Consider the following 26,556-nt stretch of genomic DNA (forward strand, 5'->3'; position numbering starts at 1 on the left):
AGAAACCGGCATAAGCACCGGCCTGACGGGGCACAGGGTTCGGGATAGACCTTAATTTTAACTTTTAACACCACAGCTGGAGTACTCTACATCTCTGGTCGCCCGACTCTGGCAGGACGTGATTAATCTAGAAAGGCGCAGAAATAATTCACGAATTTGGTTGCCGGGACCGGAGGACCCGAGTCAAAAGGAGACTGTACAGTGACTGTGCAATGATCCCAACACCGGGGTTGATGCAACACCGATTCTGCCCTCCGCCACCACAGGCCTGGCTGGCAGATTCAATTGTAGGTGATGTTAATGGTGGCAAATGGCACAACTGGTCCGTGATTGAAGCGGCGTGATGTAATTCACAAACACCGTCATTGAGTTGTTGTGTTCGCAATAAAAGGTGGTGCGTGACGTAATGACCAGAGTGAAAGGGGATTACTACAAAATCTTGCGAACTCGCAGTATATGTGCTCTGATCTCAAAATTTGTACCCGCCCCTGCAGACCTACAGTAGTGATTGCAAAATTAAGAAAAATGCATGTGAATTGCCTCCCTTCCCTGAACTCCAGTCGCACAGTGACTGTGGGTAGAACTTACCAACAGGATGGGTCACTGTAGTGGAGCTGTATTATAGACTCCAGTAGTCAGCGGGAACCTGAACTCTCATTGTCCAACTTCCCTGAACCTTCGGCAACTTTAATCGTTTCCATCTGGTTGCCTCTCAATGTCCGAAGTTCCAAGCAATAAATACCCAGGCTGGACAAACTCTTCCGATAACTCAGACACCCTAGTCATGGCATATTCCTCGAAAATATTTTCTGCCGCTTCCAGTTTAACCACGTTCCGCTCTTTCCCAGTCTCTCTCTCTCTCACACACACACACACACACACACATATATATATATAGACACTACAATATCGCACTTCTCCAAATCTCACCAACATCACACGTGCTCCGCTCTCGTTTCATCACAAGAATGTAAGGGGAATAGTTTTTTTGGTTTCCTCGTAATGGAAGTAAAGGTCTCTACTTTTTATTAAGCACATAACACGAACGGGGCATGTTTTATTCGCAAAATCTTACGAACTCACGGTAAATGTTCGCTGATCCCGGAATTTATACTCGCCCCTTCAATCCCGCAATCGTTTTGTTCCCATTAAGAGGTGGTGCCTGACATAATGACGAGACTGTAAGAGGGTTGATATTCTTTTCCTCGTTATTCAGCTGAAGGTTTGAAACTTTTACAAAGCCATTAAAACGACTCGGGCGCGTTTTATTCACAAAATACTGCGAACTCATAGTAAATGTGCACTGATACCGCTAATGGGACCCAGCATTGCAGCCACCGAAAATGCTCTCTGTAAATACCTTCCTCAATAAAGACAAGTCTTTCCCATACACCTTACTCTCAAAGTCCTGCCGAAATCTGGAAGGTAGAAAAGTCTGTGATACATCATTATAATTTAAACCTCTGGTTTTCCTACCGTAGGCCTCAACAGCAGCTCTGCTCATCAGCTGAATTGCTGAAACACTCTTATCGTGGAGAGCTGTCAACATGTCTCCATTGCTTACTAAACTCAGCACCATCATCAGGCTTATGGGAACCATGTATACATTATGGAAGAGACCAAACAATCCGTTCATCAAATTTCTCCGACTTATCTCCATAATATTACACTGAATTAGCTTGCAGGTGCTGAAGTGTCCAAACAAAATTCCACAGAGTAGCACATCCTTGCTCGGCAGGCCTTTGTCCCGCAAGCAGGGTCAAAGGTCGCGCAACCAATCCAAACTTTTCCAGCACTTTATCCAAAAGTCCAGGAACAGCACTTTTCCCATTATTTTCAGCAACACTGACCTCACCAGAACCCACTTCTTCACCAGCCTTTAAACCACGGTCTAATACAAGTAACTGAGAATCCTCACATTCCACCAGTACCAAGGTTAACCCCTTATTCACTGAACCAAGATCATCTGACACACAAAACCTGCATTCCTTTTCAACCAAGTCAGGCACCTCAGATTTTAACTGAGCTTTAACATAAGGTTCAGAACCCTGTGAATTCACAGGTACTTCCACAACCTGAACACATTAAATCGGGACAGCTGCCTCTTCTGGGCTGTCATCATTTGTCCCAGTTTCAAATTCAAGGTCACCCCGAACCTCCCAGCTATTCTCTGGCAAATTCTCTTTGGGAGTAAACTCAACCTCGTGGGTTAAAACTTCTTTGTCTGCTTTCTTATCAAACCCCTGCAGGGTAGCGGCATCCTCTGCATCAGGGTATGCCCTTACATCATCAAGAACACAACTTTTCAATTCATCACACAAAACAAGCCCTTCCGAGCTGTAAAAATCATCAGGGTCCAACACTAAACCTCTTTGCTGCAACTTCCCTATCTTTTCCAGCTTGAACCGCTTCTGCTTGTCGTCTGCCACCTGATCTTCACATTGCCATATCTCCATCTCGGCTGTCTCTGTCTTTCTGCCTCTTCTCTCTGTTTTCCTACCCTTCGCTCTGTCTTGCTGCCTCTTGTCTACATCTTGCTGCCTTTCTAGCCTCTCTCAAGCCGTTTTAATTTCAATTCATGCTCCATTCTTAATTTTTCCAACAGAAGCTGAAGCTCATCCTCAATACTAACATCCATTTCTGCTGCATTTCCACACAACCAAATCAAACGGGATTTTCCCCAATCAATTCAAACAAGCCTCCCAACCAATTTTGTTCATAACACTGATGCAGGCCCCAATTTTGTAAGAGGTCCAGGGTTCATATCCCGGACGAGCCCCAATTTTGTATACGTAGCCTGTGACGGGAATAAAGAACCAGCAGAGATGGAAAACACTTTGAAGTCCAGTATTGCTATAAACTAATAATATTTATTAGTAACTACGCAATACAATAATATAAATGTAGATAAATCAAACAGGTTAGTAATGATTACATAAAAGTAAGTGTGGAATATATATGTATAAAAAACCAAGCTTCTTTAAGTCTAGGGGTAAAAAGATACAGTCTTACGATGATAAGTAAAGTTCAGTTCAGTTCAGTTCGTGGTATTGAGTTGAGTAGTGATGGAGAGAGAGGGAGACAGAGATTTGAGTCTTCAGGTGAGCTGATGCCGTTGATCTTCTCGTTGTCCTTTGAAATCCTTTAAAAGTCACCGACTGTGAGTTTAACAAAGGGGACTGGTTTTCTATGGTGGAGCTATCCCTCAGGCAAGGGTGGACACATGGACAACTCCCCACGAGTCAACCCTTTTCCTCTTTCCACTGCAAGAGCGATGGATCGATCCTCCAAAACCCACTTTACCTGCGGGCACAACAATGCTCATTCAGTGTCCAAACATGTGTCTGAGGTCTATCATCTGACCTATTTTATCTTCCCGTGCTGAGCGTCAACTATCATTCAAATAACTCTTCCATTCTCTCCCTGTGAAAGAACTCCAAGCAGGCAAAAATCCTTGAAGAAAGTGTCAACAACCTGCCAAAAATATGACATCAAGTGTCCATTAAATAATACCGCCTTCGGTTACAATTGCAACTTACGAGCTGCTCGGTGCTTTCTCCAACTCAGCAGAATGCCTAAAGTTAACGAGTTCTTTCTTGTGCCTTAAAGTGACAGTCCCACAGTTAGTCTTTGTCTCTCTCTCTTTCAAAACAAGCTATCGATGTTAAATAACTCTCTCTCTCTCTCTTTTCAAAAGCACAGTTAATAGGGGTAATCGAGCACAGTTCATAGGGGTAATTCAGGACCCCGTCACACAGGGTACTGATTTGTAACCGGGGACACATCATGCAGCATCCACCCAAACGAGATTTCTGAAGTTGGGCCGGGCTGGGGGACTATCACCCCCTATATTACGCTGCCAGCCGAAGCGCGAGTTAGATAAGGTTAGATGACTGAGTGAATCGCTTCCCACATTCACAGCAGGTGAACAACCTCTCCCCAGTGTGAACTCAATGATGCACATTTGGTTGATATGGCTGACAGAATCTCTTCCCAGAGTCTGAGCAGGTGATCAGCCTCTACCCATTGTGAACTTGCTGGTGTCTCTGCAGTTGAGATGACCAAGTGAATCCCTTCCCACAGTCTGAGCAGGTGAATGGCCTCTCCCCAGTGTGAACTCGCTGATGTACTTTCAGTTGGGATGATGTAGTGAATCCCTTCCCACAGTCTGAGCAGGTGAACGGCCTCTCCCCAGTGTGAACACGCTGATGTAACTTCAGATGAGATGACTGTGTGAATCCTTTCCCACACTCTGAGCAGTTGAATGGCCTCTCCCCAGTGTGAACACGCTGATGTCTCTGTAGGTGGAATGAGCAAGTGAATCCCTTCCCACAGTCTGAGCAGGTGAACGGCATCTCCCCAGTGTGAACTCGCTGATGTACCTTCAGTTCAGATGACTGAGTGAATCCCTCCCCACACACAGAGCAGGTGAACGGCCTCTCCCCAGTGTGAACTCTCTGATGTACCATCAGATGAGATGACTGTGTGAATCCCTTCCCACAGTCTGAGCAGGTGAATGGCCTCTCCCCGGTGTGAACTCGCTGATGTTCTTTCAGTTGAGATGACCGAGTGAATCCCTTCCCACAGTCTGAACAGGTGAATGGCCTCTCCCCAGTGTGAACTCGCTGATGTACTTTCAGTTGAGATGACTGAGTGAATCCCTTCCCACAGTCTGAACAGGTGAATGGCCTCTCCCCAGTGTGAACTCGCTGATGTACTTTCAGTTGAGATGACCGACTGAATCCCTTCCCGCAGTCTGAACAGGTGAATGGCCACTCCCCAGTGTGAACTGACATGTGTACCAGTAGGCTGGATGACTGAGTGAATCCTTTCCCACAGTCTGAACAGGTGAACGGCTTCTCCCCAGTGTGAACTGACATGTGTACCAGTAGGCTGGATGACCGAAGGAATCCCTTCCCGCAGTCTGAACAGGTGAATGGCCTCTCCCCAGTGTGAACTCGCTGATGTACTTTCAGTTGAGATGACTGAGTGAATCCCTTCCCGCAGTCTGAACAGGTGAATGGCCACTCCCCAGTGTGAACTGACATGTGTACCAGTAGGCTGGATGACTGAGTGAATCCCTTCCCACAGTCTGAACAGGTGAACGGCTTCTCCCCAGTGTGAACTGACATGTGTACCAGTAGGCTGGATGACCGAGGGAATCCCTTCCCGCAGTCTGAGCAGGTGAACGGCCTCTCCCCAGTGTGAACTCTCTGATGTACCTTCAGTTGAGATGACTGAGTGAATCCCTTCCCACAGACTGAGCAAGTGAACGGCCTCTCTCCAGTGTGAACTCGCTGATGTACCTGCAGTTTAGATGAGCAAGTGAATCCCTTCCCACAATCTGAACAGGTGAATGGCCTCTCCCCAGTGTGAACTCGCTGATGTACTTTCAGTTGGGATGATGTAGTGAATCCCTTCCCACAGTCTGAGCAGGTGAACGGCCTCTCTCCAGTGTGAACTCGCTGATGCACCTTCAGTTGAGATGAGCAAGTGAATCCTTTCCCACAGACTGAGCAGGTGAACGGCCTCTCCTCAGTGTGAACTGACTTGTGTATTAGCAGTTCGGATGACACAGTGAATCCCCTTCCACATTCTGAGCAGGTGAACGGCCTCTCCCCAGTGTGAACTGACTTGTGTACCAGCAGTTGGGATGACCGAGTGAATCCCCTTCCACATTCTGAGCAGGTGAACGGCCTCTCCCCAGTGTGAACTCGCTGATGTACTTTGAGTTCAGATGATGTAGTGAATCCCTTCCCACAGACCGAGCAGGTGAACGGCCTCTCCCCAGTGTGAAGTCGTTGATGTAACTTCAGTTTAGATGACCGAGTGAATCCCTTCCCACAGTCTGAGCAGGTGAATGGCCTCTCCCCAGTGTGAACTCTCTGATGCACCTTCAGATGAGATGACTGAGTGAATCCGTTCCCACAGTCTGAGCAGGTGAACGGCCTCTCCCCAGTGTGAACTCGCTGATGTACTTTCAGTTGGGATGATGTAGTGAATCCCTTCCCACAGTCTGAGCAGGTGAACGGCCTCTCTCCAGTGTGAACTCGCTGATGCACCTTCAGTTGAGATGAGCAAGTGAATCCTTTCCTACAGACTGAGCAGGTGAACGGCCTCTCCTCAGTGTGAACTGACTTGTGTATTAGCAGTTCGGATGACACAGTGAATCCCCTTCCACATTCTGAGCAGGTGAACGGCCTCTCCCCAGTGTGAACTCTCTGATGCACCTTCAGTTGAGATGAGCATGTGAATCCCTTCCCACAGACTGAGCAGGTGAACGGCCTCTCCCCAGTGTGAACTCGCTGATGTACCTTCAGTTTAGATGAGCAAGTGAATCCCTTCCCACAATCTGAGCAGCTGAATGGCCTCTCCCCAGTGTGAACTCGCTGATGTACCTTCAGTTTAAATGAGCAAGTGAATCCCTTCCCACAATCTGAGCAGGTGAATGGCCTCTCCCCAGTGTGAACTCGCTGATGCACCTTCAGTTGAGATGAGCAAGTGAATCCCTTCCCACAGACTGAGCAGGTGAATGGTCTCTCCCCAGAGTGAACTGACTGGTGTGTCAGCAGATCGGTTGACCAAGTGAATCCCTTCCCACAGTCTGAGCAGATGAATGGCCTCTCCCCAGTGTGAACTCGCTGATGTACCTTCAGTTTAGATGAGCAAGTGAATCCCTTCCCGCAGTCTGAGCAGGTGAACGGTCTCTCCCCAGTGTGAACTCGCTGGTGTGTCAGCAGATGGTATGATTGAGTGAATCCTTTCCCACATTCCGAGCAGATGAATGGCCTCTCTCCAGTGTGAACTCGCTGATGTACCTTCAATTTAGATGAGCGAGTGAATCCCTTCCCGCAGTCCGAGCAGGTGAACGGCTGCTCCCCGGTGTGAACTCGCTGGTGAGACATTAGGTCAGATGATCGAGTGAATTCTTCCCAACAAGTTCAGCAGACAACCAGCCCCTGCCCAGGGTGAACTGACTGGTGTGTCCACAGATGGAAAGACCGACTCAATCCCTTCTCACACACAGAACAGGTGAATGGCCTTGTCCCAGTGTGAACTTGATGACGTACCTTCAGTTGAGATGACCGATTGAATTCATTCCCACTGTATGATCAGATGAATGGATTCCCCCCTGTGTAAAATGACGGGTATGCCAATCGGTCTGATGATCGAGAGAATCACTCCCCATCATCTGAGCAGGAGGGATGATTGAGTGAATGCCTTGTTTCACTTCTTCCACTGTATGGTGCAACTGTAACGAAAACCATTTTCCCCCGGGATCAATAAAGTATGACTATGACTATTAAATATCTGGACAGAGACAGCAAAACTGGTGTGTTCTGTTCGAGATTCCAGTAGACAAATTCCTTGTCATTTTTAACCTGTAAAAAAATTTACAAAATCCATCAATCAGTGTTGGAAAACCTTTCAGATGAGGTCACTTGAGTTGTTAACGTGTATTCTCGCATCACACTATTACAGTGAAGTTCAACCCAAGTTGGAGAGAGAAATCATCTTCTAACTGGGCACAGAGCTGGGATCTGGAATGACCATCAAATTCTCTGATGCTCTTCCTGTCTCTATAAGAATGGGGCATTTCTGCCATCTCCAATCTGTGACCTGACTCAGTTTGACTCTCTCTATTGGTATTATTCCCTGTTCCCACTGAGCTGCATGGGTTCCTGGCCCCACAGTAACTGAAACACTCTCACACAAATAGCCGGCAGTGCATTCCACGCACCTACCACTCTCTGTGTAAAAAAACTTACCCCTGACTTCCCCTCAGTATCTATTTCCAAGCACCTTAAAATTATGCCCCCTCGTGTTAGCCATTTCAGCCCTGGGAAAAAACCTCTGGCTGGCCACATGATCAATGCCCCTCATCATCTTATACATCTAAAAAAGTCTCTAAACATAAACAAGGAAAGTACACATTGCTTTGAGGATTTGTAAGAAGTATACAAAATTATGAGGGTATAAACAGGGTAAATGCAAGCAGTTTTTCCCACTGAGGTTGGGTGGGATGACAACCAGAGGTCATGGGTAAGTGGGGAAGGTGAAAATTAAACAGAAACATTTGGAAAAGCTCTTTACTGAAATGGTCGTGAGAGTGTCAGCACAAGTGATGAATATGAGCTCGTTTTCACCATGTAAAAGTTGTCTGGATGGCAGCCTGGATGGTGGGGGTATGGAGGGCGATGGTCCCAGTGCAGGTAGTTGCAGATTAAATGTTTTTTTCGGCATTGACTAGATGGGCCAAATAGCCTGTTTCTGTGCTGAACTTCTCCATGTTTCTATGACAGAGCAGCTGGACAAACTGGTCTGGAAGGAAAAAGGTAGGAGTGACAACGGAGCAGCAATGGCTGGAGTTTCTGGGAGCAATTCATGAGCTGAGTGATCGATACATCCCAAAGAAGTGGAAGCTTTGGAAAGGCAGGAGGACACAACTGTGGATGAAATGAGAAGCCAAAGCCAACATAAAAAGCAAAGAGAGGGCAAACAAAAGAGCAAAATCTATTGGGAAGCTTTTAGAAAGCAACAGAAGATGACTAAAAAAGATGTCAGATGAGCTCAGGGCGTGGAATTATGATATTGTAGTCACTAATGAGTCTTTGTAGCACCCAACAGTCTGAGACATTCAGAGGAACAAAATATCCGGGGCCTCAATATCTCTTGAAAACCAAGGTTCCCTGCATCAGTTACCTTTCAACTTTTATTTTGATAGGCACATACAAACTCTACACCCTCAAAACTTTACTTCTGAAGAACTCCCACTTACCAAGTACTCCTTTGCCAGAAAACAGCCTGTCCCAAACCACACTTGTCAGATCCTTTCCGATACCATCAAAATTGACCTTTCTCCAATTTAGAATCTCAACCCGTAGTGCAGACCTCCCTTTTGCCATATTTACTTTGAACCTCATGGCATTATGATCACTAATTTTGGTCATCAGCCCTGGATCATTTCCTAACAGCTCATTGCACACTTCTATGTCGGGAATTCTACGAACTGATTAAGGGCACATTTGGCAACCTCTACCCCTCGACATCTTTTACAGTATGGGAGTCCCATTCAATATATGGAAAGTTAAAATCACACCTTTGTTTCTTGGCATGGTCTGCAATCTCTCTACAAATTTGTTCCTCTAAATCCCTCAGACTGTTGGGTGCAAACAAGTCCCAATAATGGCTACAATATCATAATTCCCTGTCCTGAGCTCATCTGGCTTTCCTACGATGCTTCTTGCATTGTGATATACACAGCTCAGCACATTCATCGCTCCATGCTCAACCATTTGATTGCTGACTCTGTCTGAGGTCTGAACAACATCTGACTGGTGTCAAGAAAACAAACCCTCGCTCATTGTCACAAAAACAAAGGAGCTGATTGTGGACGACAGGAGGAATGGAGACAGGCTAACCCCTGTTGACATCAATGGATCTGGGGTTGAGAGGGTGAACAGCTTTAAGTTCCTCGGCATAAACATTACCGAGGATCTCACATGGTCTGTACATACCGGCTGTGTAGTGAAAAAAACACAGTAGCACCTCTTTCACCTCAGATGGTTGAAGAAGTTTGGGACGGGGCCCCAAATCCTAAGAACTTTCTACAGGGACACAACTGAGAGCATCATGACTGGCTACATCACTGCCTGGTATGGGAACTGTACTTCCCTTAATCGCAGGAACCTGCAGAGTGGTGTGGACAGCCCAGCTCATCTGCAGATGTGAACTTCCCACTATTCAGGACATTTACAGAGACAGGTGTGTAAAAAGGGCCCAAAGGATATTGGGGACCCAGTTCACCACAACCACAAACTGTTCCTGCTGCTACCATCGAGGAAACGGTACCACAGCAAAACGACCAACAGGCTCCGGGACATCATCTTCCACCAGGCCATCAGACTGATTAATTCATGCTGATACAATTGCATTTCTATGTTATATTGACTGTCCTATGTACAAACTGTTTATTATAAATTACTATAAATTACACATTGCTGATTTAGTCAGAGACGTAGCGTATAGACTTCTACTCCTCATGTATATGAAGGATGTATGTAATAAAGTCAATTCAATTCAATTCACCCTCCCCACTATCTGTTCTGTCAGTCTGGCTCCCATTCCCCCTACAACTTATTTTAACCACATCACCCTCTCCCCACACTAGCACTAGCGAGCCTCACCACTGGGATATTAGTCCCCTCTTGTTCTGTTCCCCTCACTAACGAATCCCCTCTCACCCCTTTGACTTTCCTCTGTCAGTAATCCCCCCAACAGTTTCTAAAGTGGACCCACCTGTTGTTGTGTGGGATGGACACAAGATTACTCTGCGATGGCCATTTAACCTGATTCCCCTTCCTGACTCTCACCCAGTTTCCTGTGTCCTACACCTAGGGTGTAACTCACCTCTATTCATGTTATATCTATCACCCCCTCCAACTCCTGGATGATCTGGAAATCATCCATTTCAAGATCCAACTCCTTAAAGTGCGGGGTTACAAGCTGCAGCTGGATGCACATCTTATAGGTGAGGGCATCAGGGACACTGGAGGTCTCCTCACCCTCCCACCAATTTCCGCTCTAATTTGTAATGACGAGTGTGCACATAAAGCTTGTACCGTGCATTTTTTTTACACAGTGACAACATCTGCATCATGAATTTTCTATAGAGAGGTATTTATTTCAACAGCTAGCAAATCACTGTCAGTAAGAACTTTGATCTCCTCTGGCTTCGAACGAGTTCATCTGCACTCTCACACAACCTATGTTGCAGGCCTGTAACAGGTAATGAAGGATTTTCTTGCCAGAGCTTTTGCACATTGTCCATATCTGATTTGCTTGCTAAATGACACTTAAAAAAGTCAGATTTCCAAATATCACTCCACATCTTCCCACTTGCTAATTCTCCAGCAACTTTTGCATCGCCACAATACACACAGGTGTAACACCAGTTTCTGTATTGTACATAAATATTTCCCCTGAACCCTCCCCCAGGTGACTGACGGTGGTGAACTCAGTGATGGCAATGCCAATGAATATGAAGGGAAGGGCAGCAGTCTGTCTCATTGGAGTCTGACACATTTGTGATGTGAAAGCTACTTGTTTCCCAGGGCAAAGGTGTTTGATATCATTATGTACCCAGAGAGAGTGGGACAAAACATGTTCTCACGGGTAGAAAAGTCCAGAACAAGAGGGGGTAGAACAAGCAACAGACACAAAATGCTGGAGGAACTCAGCAGGCCAGGCAGCATCTATGGAAAAGAGTACTAATGCTGAGTTCCTCCAGCAATTTGTGTGTGTTGCTTGGATTTCCAGCATCTGCAGATTTTCTCTTGTTTGTGACTGGAGGCAGAACAAAGGTGATTTTCTCAACAGCTGATGTAAAAGATTTTGTTCCCTTTCTCCGAGTTCCCGATCCTTGCATTTAGACAGCTGGAGCTCAGCTCTGTCTGAGAGATCCATCGGTTCCCATTCCCTCATCAGCCGGAAGCTCCCCGGGGCCCGTGTACGGATGGTGGGGCTGAGAGAGAGGGAAGAGAGCAGGACTGTCCCGGGATTGCGGGTCACGGAGTCCGGAGCTCACAGCAACTACCCGAGATTCTCGCTTACCTGCAGCCGATCCCGCAGCCGTGATGCCGAGGCCTTTGTGTACTGCGCGCATGCGTGATCAACCCTGACGCCTGCGCATATGATCGATGTTTCCGCGCCGGCGAAATTTGTAACGCAGGGCCTTATGGGTAATCCCGGTGCCATTAATAGTTTCTGCAAGCACTAGTTCCATGTCCACCTCAGTTTTTTTGTGTATATAGAATACTCAGCAACTGTTCTAACGCAGAAAGCGGCTCCCATAAACAATATACTCAATATCGACGTGTACCTAATGCCAAAGTACAATCCATTACAAATGTAGATATGAAATACAAGAGGTTCTGCTGTTACTGGAAATACAGAGACGCACACACACAAAATGCTGGAGCAACTCTGCAGTCCAGGCAGCAACTAAGCAGAGGAGTCTAGACATTCTGAAGGAGCTCGGCCTAATCGTTGTCTATTTATATTCCTCTCCACATTTGCTGTCTGTTCTGTTGATTTCCAGCAGTAATTTGCAGAATTTAACCACATTATTTTCGGTCAACTGGTTTCCAAATGTTTCTGATCTTTCATTTGTAGCCACATCCTGCCGGTCCGATTCACTTCCTCGTCGTCCTTGTAAATAATAGGCCCCATTTCTTTTTGGAGCCCCAAAGCCCTGACTCAGGATGCCAACTCTAGTTTCTGACTCTGCTCCATCGAACATTCACTCGCTAGTCTGCTGTCAGACTTCAGAGGCGCATTGCAACAACCCAGCTGTCTTTGTAATTACTGAAAATGACACAAAATGTTGAAAAGAGCAGCGGAGAAGGAATTTAACCCCCTTAGTCCAGAGTCCTGGGGAATGTCAAAGCGACAGTGAGCTCATCATCTGATTCAAACTGGAGAAAATCTTGCAGGGAATTCATACAGGTGTATAAAATCATGAGAGGCATTGGTCGTGGAATAGCCAGTTGCTTTTTTCCCTGGACTGAAATGGCGAACACTCGGGGGCAGAGCGTTAAGGTGTTTGGAAGTAGTTGCAAGGCAGAAGTCAGAGCGGTGGGCGTATGGAATGCACTGCCGGTGACGGTGGTGGAGGTGGATGTAATGGAGTCTTTTAAGAGCTTAGATAGGTACGTGGAGCTTAGTAAAATAGAGGGCTATGTGCGACGGTAATTCTAGGCTGTTTCCAGAGTAGGTTACATGGTCGGCACAACACTATGATTCTGTGAAATTCAAGGGAAGTCTCCTATCGCACGGTGTGGTGACTAGCTGCAACCTGTCATCACAGGGAGAGTGAGAGGGGAGCGGCAGGGATAGATTTTGATATACTGATATGGAACAGAAACATGGGCAGGGACCAGATGGGCCGAGTGGCCTCTCTAGTGTACATTGTGAGTGTGGTAGAGACAGTAAGTACCTGAGACACGGGATTTGATACAGAACCGATTTATCTTTCACAGATCCACAACATTAAACATCAGTCTACTTTCAGGCTAATTATCAGCAGAACGGACTCCTCCAATGCTCAGTGACCAGGGTTCAGTCCTGGGTGCGATGAGCAGCCGTAAGAACTGCAGAATCTGTCAGTAACAGTCCCTCATGAACCTGCAGCTGCCTTCAGTCACTGTGATGGTTAAACATTTAACACGGAGCTGATTTGAACTTCCTCCCTGATGTGAAGTTGCTGGTGTTGCAGCAGCTGTGAAGATTGAGTAAAACTCTTTGCTCACTCTGGACAGAAATGTGGCCTCTATTTATTGTGAACTCACTAGAGACAGTAAGTACCTGTTGTGGCTGTGATTCCCATACACAAATCCTTTGACTATTCTACACTGCTATAAGTTTACAAAGCACGTCAGTGGGTGAAGGACATTTCAACTGAGACAATTTTATTCTACATGGTGCCTTCTGATAAAACACTGTCACAACTCAAAACAATTTGGAGGAACAAGATTTCATCTTCTAACTAGCTACAGTTTCGGCATCAGGCACAATAAGAAACTTTTTGCTTCCCTCTCGGTATCAAAATGGATCATTCATCCCCTTCATCAGTCTGTGACTTGGCTCAGTTTGACTGTCACACACCCACTAAGATCACATTTTATTTACACGGCTGCGACTGGAGACTTTCTGATTATTATGTCCCTCCTGGTGGTAAACTCAGAGTCAGCAATGGTATTGACCCTCAGGAGTAGGTGATTAGGCTTTTTCGTTGGCGATCGATAAACTGCTGGTAGTGTGTGGTTGGATGAGTGGGTCGTTTTCAGACTGGAAGGAGGTATCGTCTGGAGTATCCCAGAGATCAGTCCCTGACCACAGTTGTTCACAGTTTAATGGCCTGGCGGAGGCAGCGAGATGTGAGATGTCTCAGTCTGCTGGTGAAACAGAAACAGAGGAGTTGGGGGAGGGAGGCTGTTCACATGCAATTTCGTAGCTTTGCAATCTGTATACTGTTCACTGTGGGGCTGCAGTGGCGGGTTCCATTGCTGGAATCAGTGCACAGTCACTGTGGGCTATGAGGATTTTGTGAATAAAGCGCCATTCTCCAATTCAGAATCTCAAGCCGCAGAGGAAGCCTATCTTTGGTATACATAAGTTGTATTTATGGCGTTGTGATAACTAGATGATAGCCCTCCACGACCTCTCTGTCCTTTCCTTTTAATATTCGACTTCACTCGTAAATCTGTCATCCGATGCATTGACATAGAACTCGCTAATACAAAAGTAAAATTTTCTCACTAACAACCCTATGGCTTCTAAGCAAACAACGTTACTTTATTTGCTAATTATATGTTGTGATAATTAGTGAGGGCAACCGTGTCATGTTATTAAATTAAATATTATATGTTTTATTGTACCAGTTACACACTGAAATGCAGTGATAGGCTATAATCTTGTTAATGACTTAACTATCACTACATTTCTGTGGAGCTCTGGAATTCATATATTTCCTTCATCTTGCTTTAGTGCTTGACATTGTAAGAAACCCTATTCATATATATATTCACAGATTCACAGGTGAAGTGTTGCCTCACCTGGAAGGATGTTTGGACAACGGAGAGAGTTCGGCCGTCCGGCCCTTTCACTGTGACACCCCGAACTCCACATCAAATCCGTCCACACGAATCTGGGTGAACTTTAATGACCAATAAATATAATTCCTCTCAGTGATCAGCTGTCTGAGTGATTCCCTGACTCTGAGAGGAAGGGGTGTCTATGGTCCACATTGTCAGGGTGTTGAGTTTACCAGGAGACAGAGACTGCAGGGACGGGAGGTCTTCTGTTGACTAATACACTGTGTGTGGACCCCGCTGGCAATTCTGGTGTTGTGACCCGAATGGAGACAAACACCACGCTGCCCACTCCACCAACAACACGGCACAGCCGGACACATAACAGGGGACTTTACATCTCACAACACTGGATTCAGTGATGAAACCCGGGATTAATGTTGTTGTCCCACTGAAATCATCGGAAACGTACATTCAGGTGTTTTTAAATACCAGCGCTCCCCCACTGGTGACGTCACACAGGTGCACCCAAGCGCCTGACGTCACACAGGAGTCCCCACACCGGGATCTGCCCTCACGTGCGCGGTGTTTTACGTCACCCGCGCGCTGCTGTGCTCGAGCTTTATCGGTTTAACGGCTGGGCTTCTGATCGCATGACCAGCCCCTCCCCCACCGCTATCAACAGAGGATTCAGGAGCTGCGCTATTCCCATTGGTCCGAAACGATGTCAATCACTGGTTACAACCAATAGCGGAGGCGGACCAGCCGAGAGGGCGTTACCCCCGCTGAGTCCGTCGCCCGGACAAGAGGCAAACTCCTCATCAGAGCGGAACAAATCCCAAAGTAAATGTCCGCTTTCTGATTTATTTCCATTTCCCTCCGAGGGAAGTTGGGGCGTTTGTGAAGCGTCTCCTGCGGCCGGAGTCTGATGTGTCGCTGAGAGGTAGGAGGAGACCGCTCGGCCCGTCGGTTTGATGCCGGTTCCCCGGGGAGGGAGAGGGGGATTTTATTGAAAGGATGAAGACGGTGAGAGAGGGGGCGGACAGGATGTTTGTCCCGGTGGGGACAGGAGGGGCTCATCTGTGGAAATGTCTGAGCCCACGGTGGTGGCGAGCAGAGGGATTCACCACATTGGGGGGCAAACACCGGCAGACTGTTGCCCTGCAAGCGGGGCCAATGGTCCGGGCAAAGTGACAATTATTTGTGTTTTGTTGAGACTGTACCTGGAATATGGTGTAAAATCCCGCTCCCCACACTAACACGGGTTATACAGACCAAAGAACAAACTGCCGGAGGAACTCAGTGGGTCGGGCAGCATCTGTGGAGGGAAATGGACCGTCAACATTTCGGGCCGAGACCCTCCCTCTGGACTGAGAGTGGACGGGAAATAGTCAGAGAAAAGAGGTGAGGGGTGGGGATGGGGCAAGAGCTGGGGAGTGAGAGGTGGATCCAGGTGAGGGGGAGGTGGGAAGGTGGAAATAGTGACGGGGGTGGGAGGTGAGTGGTTGGGGCAACACGGGGCTGCACAAGATGGAAATTAATTCCATGATCAAGGAAATGGGGATCGGTCTGAGATGGGAGAGCTGTAAATGTGAAATAAAGTGGGAAATGCGGCCGATGGGTCGGGCAGCGTGTGAGGGGCGAGGAGACGTCACCGAGTCACGTGGGAGACCTTCCACCGTCACGTGATCCCGTTTTACCGCAGTTCGGCAGCATCTGCGGGTTTGTCTCCGAGGCACCGCCCACCGCTCTGATGACGCAATAAGCACATTGCGCATGCTCACAGTCCCGGGATCGGCAGTGTTTTTTTCTCCCCGGTATTTGTTGAAGCGGGTCCGGAGCGGCGGATCGTCCGCGGGATCGAGATCGGGATCAGGGGTCAGGGTCCTCGCCCCCTCGGGCGGGGAGCCGGGGAGGGGGGACGGATCATTCTCTGCCGAACGAGTCCGACAAGATCCCTTCGGTGAGTACTGAGTCCGGTCCCGAGCGATGCTGGGCAGTGAGTCCCGTTTACTTCCCCGAACTCGCGGTCTCACCCCGCCTGCTGGGGTCGGTCCGGGTTGTGAGACCTTCACCCCGAACCTTGGGATACTTTCCATGGTGTGTTGATAAAAGTTGGTCAGGGGAGAAGGGTAAATGCTAAATTTCCTGTTGTTTTATCTTTGTCATTTTCGAACCATTTATATAGCAGTATGTACTGTTAATTCTATCTCTGTGTATTGCGGGAGGACCATCAGTGATCGTCCTTGATCCCTTCTCCCACCTGGTTCTATCTGCTTATTCCCTGTCCATCTTGTTCAACCTCTGTCCAGCCTGTATCCCACCAATGATTACATATCAACAATCTCTCTTCTACCGTTGCCTTCATTGTGAAGTATTTTGCTTTACTGAGTTATTTCTGAAATCGGTGTTTGTTACCTGGAATTACCACAGGATTTATTTAATGCAGAATAACGAAGGATAAATACAGTCACCACAATTTTAGTTTCAAAGTTACCAAATGGCCGCTGTGTTAATCTTTGTCAACAGGAGACTCCCTACATTTAAAGTGGAGTCTGTTATTTCCTGTTTTGGTCATTCTTGGAGAAGCAATTCCCTCGTTGCCAGGAACAGCCACAGGATCTGCAGGGCGTGGTGCACATTTTTATCCCTCTCTGGTCACTTCCCCTCATTGAGAGTTAGTGGCCTTGGGAGCAGATGTAATAGACTGATAGTGGGGTGGGGAGGATGTTGTGAGCATTCACTGTATCGACTGAATTAACCCTGTGTTGGAATGAAGAGAAAACTAATGAATGTGTGCATTGCATTTGTGCAACTTTGTTCAGGCCGTCACAAACGTCTTGTAATCAGTCAATAGTTCTTCATAATTTCACGAAAGAAGGGAAAATGCTGGAAACGTTCAGCAGATCGGGCAACATCACTTCTGTTACTGGGTCCTTCACAGTTTCTCTTTCCACAGATCCAATCTGATGTACTGAGTTTCCAGCATTTAATTTCAATTTGAAATGAAAAGCATACAGGAAATGTGATGGCCAGTTGTGCTGGGCAAAATCTCATTTAACAATAAGATAATGATAAAATGTGTTCAATTTAGCTGCTGGAGACAATGTGAAACATATTCCTGCCTGCTGGTGACCCATGCCCAGGTTTTCCAGCCCAATTTCTGGCCCAGTGAGAGGATTATCAGGTTCCCATTCTGACATAGGTTGATGCAGGAGTGTTAGTTTTTGAACTCCGAGTGGCCGAGACACGTCTAGGAAAATTAGTGCATCGCCTATTATCCTAGGATATAGACTCCGGGCATATGCAACTGTTAGTATTTGGGATTTGACTGGGTTAGTACTTCTGTAGATGGGGCTGGATTAGATTAGGTTATGAGGACATGTAGTCCTCTTTTATTGTCATTTAGTAATGCATGCATTAAGAAATGATACAATATTCCTCACAGAAACACAGGACAGACCAAGTCTGAAAAACTAACAAAAACCACATGATTATAACATATAGTTACAACAGCGCAACAATACCATAACTTGATGAAGAACAGACCATGGGCACAGTTAAAAAAGTTCAAAGTCTCCCGAAAGTCCCACATCTCACGCAGACGGGAGAAGGAAGAAAACTCTCCCTGCCATGCCTGACCACAGTCCGACTCTGAGTCGTAGGAAAACTTCAAGCTCCGATCAGCCCTCTGACACCAAGTACCAAGCACCATCTCTGCCAAATGTTTCGACCTCAGCCCCGGTCGCCAGCAGCAGGCAAAGCCAGGGATTTTGGGGCCTTCTCTTCAGAGATTCTCCATCACACAGTAGCAGCAGCAGCGAACCGGGCATTTCAGAAGTTTCTCCAGATGTTCCTCTGTGCTTCTCACGTCTGCCTCCATCAAATCAGAATTGTGCATGGCATCCTACTTACAAATACGATATCATTTCACCGGAGAGCTGCACGTGCTGCATCGCACCACCATCTTCTCCTCCTGCCTGGCGGGGTGAAAGGATGTTCCTCCTTCCACAATGATTCAGAAGTCCTGGGTCACTGGACACTGGTTGTGGGGAAATCCTTGATGTGGGGACGATGTGCGAGGATTCTGGGGTCGGTAAGTGGCACAGTCAACTGTGTGACCCTATCACAGATCTTAATCCTGGCGAAATGGATTTGGGGATCGAGCTGCTCGAGCTCATGAGGTGCTGAGCAAGTATTTCTGGTTTGGGATCAGATGTTTGTTTCTGGAGTTCCTTTGGAAGCAATGATTGGTAATCTGAGGAGAGAATGAGATCCCATTCCATCCTTCACGGGAAGAAGCTGTGATTAAACGTTTGGAACAGTAGAATTGGACCCAGGGGTTCAGTGTTCAAACTGTGTTTGGAAATTTCTCCTCACTGTCACCTGTCTGTTAGTCAATGCTTCTGGGCCTGTTCTTGGTGGAGTTCAGAGGGACTGTGAAGGTGGTGGTTAACTAAACCTACTGAATGCTGAAAAGCCTGGATACACTGGACTTGGTGAGGATGTTTCCATTAGATGGAGAGGCTGGGATCTGAGAGCACAGTCTCAGAACAAAGAAGCTTCCCTTTAAAACTGAGACGAGGAGAATATCTTAAGTAAAGGGTGGCTGATGTCTGGAATTTGTTGCCACAGAGTGTGGTTGAGGCTGCCATTTGGGTATACTTAGGGCAGAGATTAATATATTTGTGATTGCTAAGTAGTTCCGGGCTACAAGAGGAAGGCAGGAATATGGTGTTGGAATAAAAATCAGCCATGGTTGAATGGTGGAGAAGTCTCGATAGATCGAATCACCTAATTCTGTTCCTGTGTCTTATGTCTTGCCATGACTGAATGATGACTCCTTCATATCCCATATCAGATTTTGGGATGTATCAGGGACAATTACAGATTTGTTCACTGCGATCATTATATTTGTCTTCAACGTTTAAATTTCAGTGTTTTGTTTTTTGGAACATTGAGCAGAAATGTTCTCCTTTGTATTGTTAACATGCTTCATTATCTCTCTAGTTAAAGTTAGACCTGCGGTGAGAGATTTATTGGAAGAAAAGCCCACAACTGGAAGCAAACAATGACTGAAGACGAGGGAACAGCAGCAAGTGAACCAGCCCGAGGACTGACAGCACCAACTGGAGAGAACCCTTCTGACTCAGAGTTTCCATCGATTCAGTCAGGAGAAAGTCTGGTGAGTCTCATTTACTCAAACACTGGTCCTTTAGACATTACCTATCTGCAGAAAGGAAGGTAGGAGATAGTTGGGGTGAGACTGAATGTGACCAGAAGTACCAGTTATGCCTCTATCAGACCCAGTTGCAGTCACTTCAGGTCTGGTGATGTGCTGTCAGTAACCCATCTCTTTAAAGTCACTCACATTCCCTCAGTGTTTACTCATTTCAAGGTCTTGCATCTTGTGAAGTAGTTTTTGGTCACCTCTCAGTGGGGAGATGGAAACAAAGGGGAGAGTTTATACTGAATATCGTTCAAAAAAAGTAATTCTTTGAATTTACTTGCTGCAAACTTGCTTGGACTTATCTTCTTGGAGTGACAGAGAATGAGAGGTGACCTGATAGAGGTGTATAAAATGATGAGAGGCATTGATCATGTGGATAGCCAGAGACTTTTTCCCAGGGCTGAAATGACTGACATGAGGGGGCAGAGTTTTAAGGTGCTCGGAAGTAGGTAGAGAGGGGATGTCAGGGGAGTTTTTTTCACACAGAGTGGTGGGTACAGAAGGCATTGCTGGTGACGGTAGTGGAAGCGGACACAGTAGGGTCTTTTAAGGGACTCTTAGAAGGGTACATGGAGCTCAGAAAAATAGTGTTGTGCAGTTGGGTAATTCTAGACAATGGTTGGCACAATATTGTGAGCCGAAGGGCCTGTAATGTGCTGCAGATTTCATGTTCCATGTTCAAACTTACTACCTATACCCTATATATTCTCAACCAAATGACTGATACAGATGACAAGTAACAATATGTGTAACACTGGGGAACATCACTAGGCACTGGCCTGGAGTCCAAGAAACAGCCTCTCACCATCACCCTCTGCTTCCTGCCATTCCTGTCTGAAATGTTAACAGGAAGATTAGTCAGTAATTAATATGAAAAGAGAAATGTTGCTTACTGAAAGGTCACGTATCCTGTCTGATTCAATTGACCCACTCCTCCCTTGTTTATAACTTAATTTGTCCAGGGACCCATCCTCCTGGGTCACGCTGCATCTGATAACCCACATCCCCAATCTCCCTCTGCCCCTCCAATGGCCCCACACCCTCACACGTAGACTGATCCACATCACCCACATCCCCACTCTCCCTCTGCCCCTCCAATGGCCCCACACCCTCACACGTAGACTGATCCACATCACCCACATCCCCAATCTCCCTCTGCCCCTCCAATGGCCCCACACCCTCACACGTAGACTGATCCACATCACCCACATCCCCAATCTCCCTCTGCCCCTCCAATGGCCCCACACCCTCACACGTAGACTGATCCACATCACCCACATCCCCAATCTCCCTCTGCCCCTCCAATGGCCCCACACCCTCACACGTAGACTGATCCACATCACCCACATCCTCCCTCCCAGCTTGGGGAACCACAACTAATCGATCCCACAGTCTCAGCTCAGGCATGAAACTAAAACCAGAGCTGCAAGACCAGACAGCCTGGACTCCCCAGCTGTCCGGTTCGGTCCCGTCCCACTTCCACTGCAGCTGATGCTCGAGTTACACAAACCCGGGATCAGCCCCTTCCTCACCGTCGGCTAAAGAGGAGAACTACTGACATCAGCTGGAATTGACACTGCTGCACTTTGCAGGAGGTCCCTGTGGCACCTCCGGAGGGCGGGGGGACAACACAGAGGGTTTGGCTGACCCGTTCTTTCAATGTGACACCCCTGAACTGCAAATCAACTCCATCTAACCAAATCTGGGTGAACTTCAATGACCAACAAATATAATTCCTCTCAACGATCCACTGTTTGAATGATACACGGACTTAGAGGAAGGGGTATCTGTGGTCCACATTGTCAGGGTGTTTAGTTTACCAGGAGACAAAGACTGCAGGGATGAGAGGTCTTCTGTTATCTGATGTGAATCTGTGGTTACACTGCTGGCAATTCTACTTTACATCAGTAATTATGAAATTAAAAAATAACTGGATACTGCAGTGACTGACCCTCCCCAAACCAGATCACCCTGGGAAGTCCTCCCCAGAAACATTTGGGGTTTTGTGACCCAACTCAAGAAAAGGCCACGATGCCCACTCCGTAAACAACATGGCAAATAGCAGGAGACTCTACTGATTCAGTGATGAAACCTGTTAAGTTTCTTCATTGTTCCTCTGAAATCATTAAAAACATCCATTGAACAGCTTTTGGAAACAAGTTCTCACCCACACGTGACGTCACTCTGTGCCTCATCATGTCTGATGTCACGTGTGGGTTTCCCACACCGGGGTCTGATGTCACTCTGTATCCCCACATGCCTCATGACACGTGTGGGTTCCCCACACTGGGATATGGCGTCACTCTGTGTCCCCACATGTCTGATGTCAAGTGTGAGTTCCCCACACTGGGATATAGCGTCACTCTGTATCCCCACATGTCTGATGTCACGTGTGAGTTCCCCACACCGGGGTCTGATGTCACTCTGTATCCCCACATGTCACTTGTGGTTTCCCCACACCGGGACCTGAGGTCACGTGTGTAGTTCCTTACATCACACTGGTGCTGAGACGGTTGAACTTTACCGGCTAAGGTAACAATTACCTGACCCACCTGCCCCATCCCACAGTCAACAGAGGAGTTACTCTCTTCCCATTGGTGAGAAGTGATGTCAATCATTGCTTATGGCCAGTAGCAGAGATGGACCAGCCGAGTGGGCGTTACCCCTGCTGATCCCATCTCCCGCTCCCATCCCCAAACTCCCCGTCAAAGCAGAACAAATCTCAAAGTAAGCGTCTCTCCTTTTTATTTATTTCCATTTTCCTCCACGGGAAGTTGGATATGTTCGTAAAGTGACTTCTGCGGCCGGAGTCTGATGTATCGCTGACAGGTAGGAGGAGACCGCTCGGCCCGTTGGCTTGATGCAGGCTCCTCACGGAGTGAGTCATCCGGCAGAAGGATGAGGGTGAGGGATTTTACTGAGAGGATAATGATGGTGTGAGAGGGTGTGGTCAGCATGGAGTCTGAGAGGATGTTTGTTCCTGTGAGGGATCAAGGAGTAGGGTGGGGAAGGAGCCCGTTGACAGTGGATAAGGGACATGAGGGGCTCATCTGTGGAAATGTCTGAGCCCATCGTGGTGGGGAGCAGAGATATTCACCACATTGGGGGACAAACACTGGCAGACTGTTGACCTGCAAGTGGGGCCAATGGTCCGGGCAAAGTAGAGATTGGAGTGGTGTTGAGGGGGTAGGCAAGGATGTTCCGGTCTTGGGTCTTACTGAATGACAGGATGGACTGGATGTGCTGACTGTGTCCACAATATGGCCGAGGGACCAAATTCAACATTTCCAAGTCTGCTTTGGAAAAAAAGTATTTTTATACATTGTCAATGACACAAAATGTATATTTATGATTATTGACACAACATGTATATATTTGTATATTGTTAATGACATAAAACTTGTATTTCTATATTGATAATGACACAGAATTGTATAATTTATTATCTGAATGTACTTGCCTGTGATGCTGCTACAAGTCAGTGTTTCTCTGTCCCTGTACCTTCCCGTACTTGTGCACTTGGAAATAAATTCAACAGGACCTGAGACAACCCAGTGAAATTTGATTAGTGATGATCAACTTGGCAGCTCGGCAGGTACACTGTTAAATGCAAGACCCTTAACAGTGTTGATGATCAGAGGGATCTTAGAATCCAAGTTCATTGCTCCCTGGAAGTTGCTGCACAGATTGACAGGGTGGTTAAGAAAGCAAATGACATGCTTGTCTTTATTAGTCAAGATATTCCATTCAAAATTCAGGAAGTTATGTTTCAGCTTCATAAAACTGGAGTTGGGCCACATCTGGAATATTTCATACAGTTCTGGTTGCCTCATTCCAGGAAGGATATCAATGACCCTGGAGAGGGTGCAGAAGAGGTTTACCAGGATATTGCCTGGATTCGAGGTCATGAGCTGTAACAAGAGGTTGGACAAACTTTGGTTGTTTTCTCTGGAGCGGCACAGGCTGGGGTGAGATGATGGAGGTTTATAAGATTATGAGAGGCACAGTCACCATTTTGTGCTGATGTGGATTTGCAGCACTGGCATATTTTCTTGTGTTGGGAGAATCTGATAGTGGCCAGTGAGTCTCGTTAACTTCCCGAACTGTCAACTTTGCCTCGCTTCCTGGAACTTCTCAAAAACTTCTTCACTTCAGATAAGCTGTTTCTGAGCCTGGTGATGTATGCTTCAGGGCTGTTGTATCTTCTCCTTAATTGGGGTGGGTGAGAAAGGAGAATGCCCCAGGTTGTGGGGATCTTTGATTTTACCGAGGGAGTGGGAAGTCTAGAAGAGTTCATGGAGGGGAGACTGGTTTCTGTGATGATCTGATCTGTGTCCGTATTTCTGCAGTTCTTTGCAGTCACAGGCAAAGCATTAGCCATAACAAGGCGTGGAGTATCCGGATGGAAAACACTTTATGGTGCATTGATAAAATTTGGTAATGAGCAAAGCATATATACCAAAGTTCTTAGGGTTTGTTCTAGCTTTTGTCATTTTGGTATCTTTCATACCGTAGTATTGTGAGCATTTGGTCCATAATGACAGATGAGGCAGCTCATTAACAGACATCACACTCTGAAAAAGCTCATTTCAGGGAGGTAGCACCACCACCCCTGTCCCCCGCAACCCTATACCCCTCCGTTTTTTATTGTATTACAACTTTAAGCAAGTCTACAGTATGTCACAGAGAGTGTCACAGTATATCATTAATTCGGTATCTGTGTACTGCTCGAGGACAATCAGTGATTGTCCTTGATCCCTTCTCTTGGCTCCATCTGCTCATTCCCTGTCCATCTGGGTTAGCCTCTGTCCAGCCTGTATCCCACCACCTCAATGATATATATCAAACATCTTGTTCAACCTCTGTCGAGCCTGTATCCCACCACCTCAATGATATATATCAAACATTTGTTCAACTTCTGTCCAGCCTGTATCCCACCACCTCAATGATATATATCAACCATCTTGTTCAACTTCTGTCTAGCCTGTATCCCACCAACTCGATGATATATATCAGCCATCTTGTTCAATCTCTGTCTAGCCTGTTTCCCACCAACTCGATGATATATATCAACCATCTTGTTCAATCTCTGTCCAGCCTGTATCCCACCACCTCAATGATATATATCAAACATCTTGTTCAACCTCTGTCCAACCTGCATCCCATCACCTCAATGATATATATCAAACATCTTGTTCAATCTCTGTCCAACCTGCATCCCACCACCTCAATGATATATATCAAACACCTTGTTCAACCTCTGTCCAACCTGCATCCCACCACCTCAATGATATATATCAACCATCTTGTTCAACTTCTGTCCAACCTGCATCCCACCACCTCAATGATATATATCAACCATCTTGTTCAACTTCTGTCCAGCCTGTATCCCACCAACTCGATGATATATATCAACCATCTTGTTCAATCTCTGTTCAGCCTGTATCCCACCACCTCAATGATATATATCAAACATCTTGTTCAATCTCTGTCCAACCTGCATCCCACCACCTCAATGATATATATCAACCATCTTGTTCAACTTCTGTCTAGCCTGTATCCCACCAACTCGATGATATATATCAACCATCTTGTTCAATCTCTGTCTAGTCTGTATCCCACAACCTCAATGATATATATCAACCATCTTGTTCAATCTCTGTTCAGTCTGTATCCCACCACCACAATGATATATATCAACCATCTTGTTCAATCTCTGTCTAGTCTGTATCCCATCACCTCAATGATATATATCAACCATCTTGTTCAATCTCTGTCCAGTCCGTATCCCACCAACTCAATGATATATATCAACCATCTTGTTCAATCTCTGTCCAGTCTGTATCCCACCACCTCAATGATATATATCAACCATCTTGTTCAATCTCTGTCCAGTCCGTATTCCACCAACTCAATGATATATATCAACCATCTTGTTCAATCTCTGTTCAGTCTGTATCCCACCACATCATTCAGCAGTCTTTCTTCTAACATTTGTCTTCATCAAGAAGTATTCTGTTGCACTTTTTGCCTCAGAGTTAATTCAGAATCTGATTTTATTACCTGGATCTACGAGAGCATCATCATTTTCCAGTTTTGTTGTGCATTGGTGTGGTAGTATTGAGTTTTTGAACTGTGAATGGCCGAGATACTGCAGCTCATTACTGGCAGCAAAGAGTCACAGGAGAGCAGTAAACCTGGGGTGGAGACTCTGATAATGTGGGACTGGCAGTGGTTTGGGCTTCAGCCCAGGTCAGTGTTCCTACAGACGGGCTGGATGTTCTTCCTCCACAATGAATCAGAAGTCCTGGGTGGCTGGAAATTTGCAGTAGGAAAATCCCTGATTACACTGCTCCATGTGAGACGTGGGGGGAGTGTGTGAGGATTCCGAGGTCGGTAAGTACCAGGTACAGCTCTGTGACCCTGTGATGGTTGGCCTGGAATGTCACCCAGTACTGAACCATGTTGCCTGTATTTATGAGCAGTTGAGTAGGTATTTCTGATCCAGGTTCTGATGTTTGGTTATTGAGTTAATTTAGAAGCAGTGATTGCTAATCTAAGAGAGTGAGTTCCCATTCCATCCGTCTCAGGATGAGGCTGTGATTAAATGGGCTGTTCCATGTTTGCACCAGGAAAAATGGTTCAGATGGTGTTTGGAAATCCACCCGCGGTCTCATGTCTCTGTCAGACAGTGGAAATCAAACAGAAGCTTGGGATGCTGGAGATCTGCACTAA

The 26,556-nt window shown here is 46.6% G+C and overlaps 2 protein-coding genes across 9 annotated transcripts in view; one reads left to right on the forward strand and one right to left on the reverse strand.

The window, feature by feature from the left end:
- Positions 1-1,006: 1,006 nt before the first annotated feature.
- On the reverse strand, positions 1,007-11,655 carry LOC134341816 (zinc finger protein 850-like). Its single transcript, XM_063039753.1, has 2 exons — positions 11,614-11,655; positions 1,007-7,382 (listed from the first exon to the last, which is right to left on the reverse strand). Exon 2 carries the CDS (start codon positions 6,903-6,905, stop codon positions 4,020-4,022), a length of 2,886 nt encoding a protein of 961 aa, XP_062895823.1. The 5' UTR covers positions 6,906-7,382; positions 11,614-11,655; the 3' UTR covers positions 1,007-4,019.
- Positions 11,656-16,378: 4,723 nt separating this feature from the next.
- The window catches only part of LOC134341818 (uncharacterized), a 44,953-nt gene continuing 34,775 nt past the window's right edge, over positions 16,379-26,556 (forward strand). For 7 of the 8 annotated variants that reach the window (XR_010016868.1, XR_010016867.1, XR_010016870.1 and 4 more), the window contains exons 1-2: positions 16,379-16,554; positions 19,602-19,776. Coding sequence is in view for 1 of the 8 variants with exons in the window: in XM_063039754.1 (XP_062895824.1) it covers positions 19,663-19,776 (114 nt within the window). In the remaining 7 variants the exon portion in view is untranslated. The remainder of the gene's footprint in view (positions 16,555-19,601; positions 19,777-26,556) is intronic. The other variant, XR_010016866.1, reaches the window with a different exon arrangement.

The sequence above is a fragment of the Mobula hypostoma genome, unplaced genomic scaffold (genome assembly GCF_963921235.1).
Source record: "Mobula hypostoma unplaced genomic scaffold, sMobHyp1.1 scaffold_103, whole genome shotgun sequence".
NCBI classification, from domain to species: Eukaryota; Metazoa; Chordata; class Chondrichthyes; order Myliobatiformes; family Myliobatidae; genus Mobula; species Mobula hypostoma.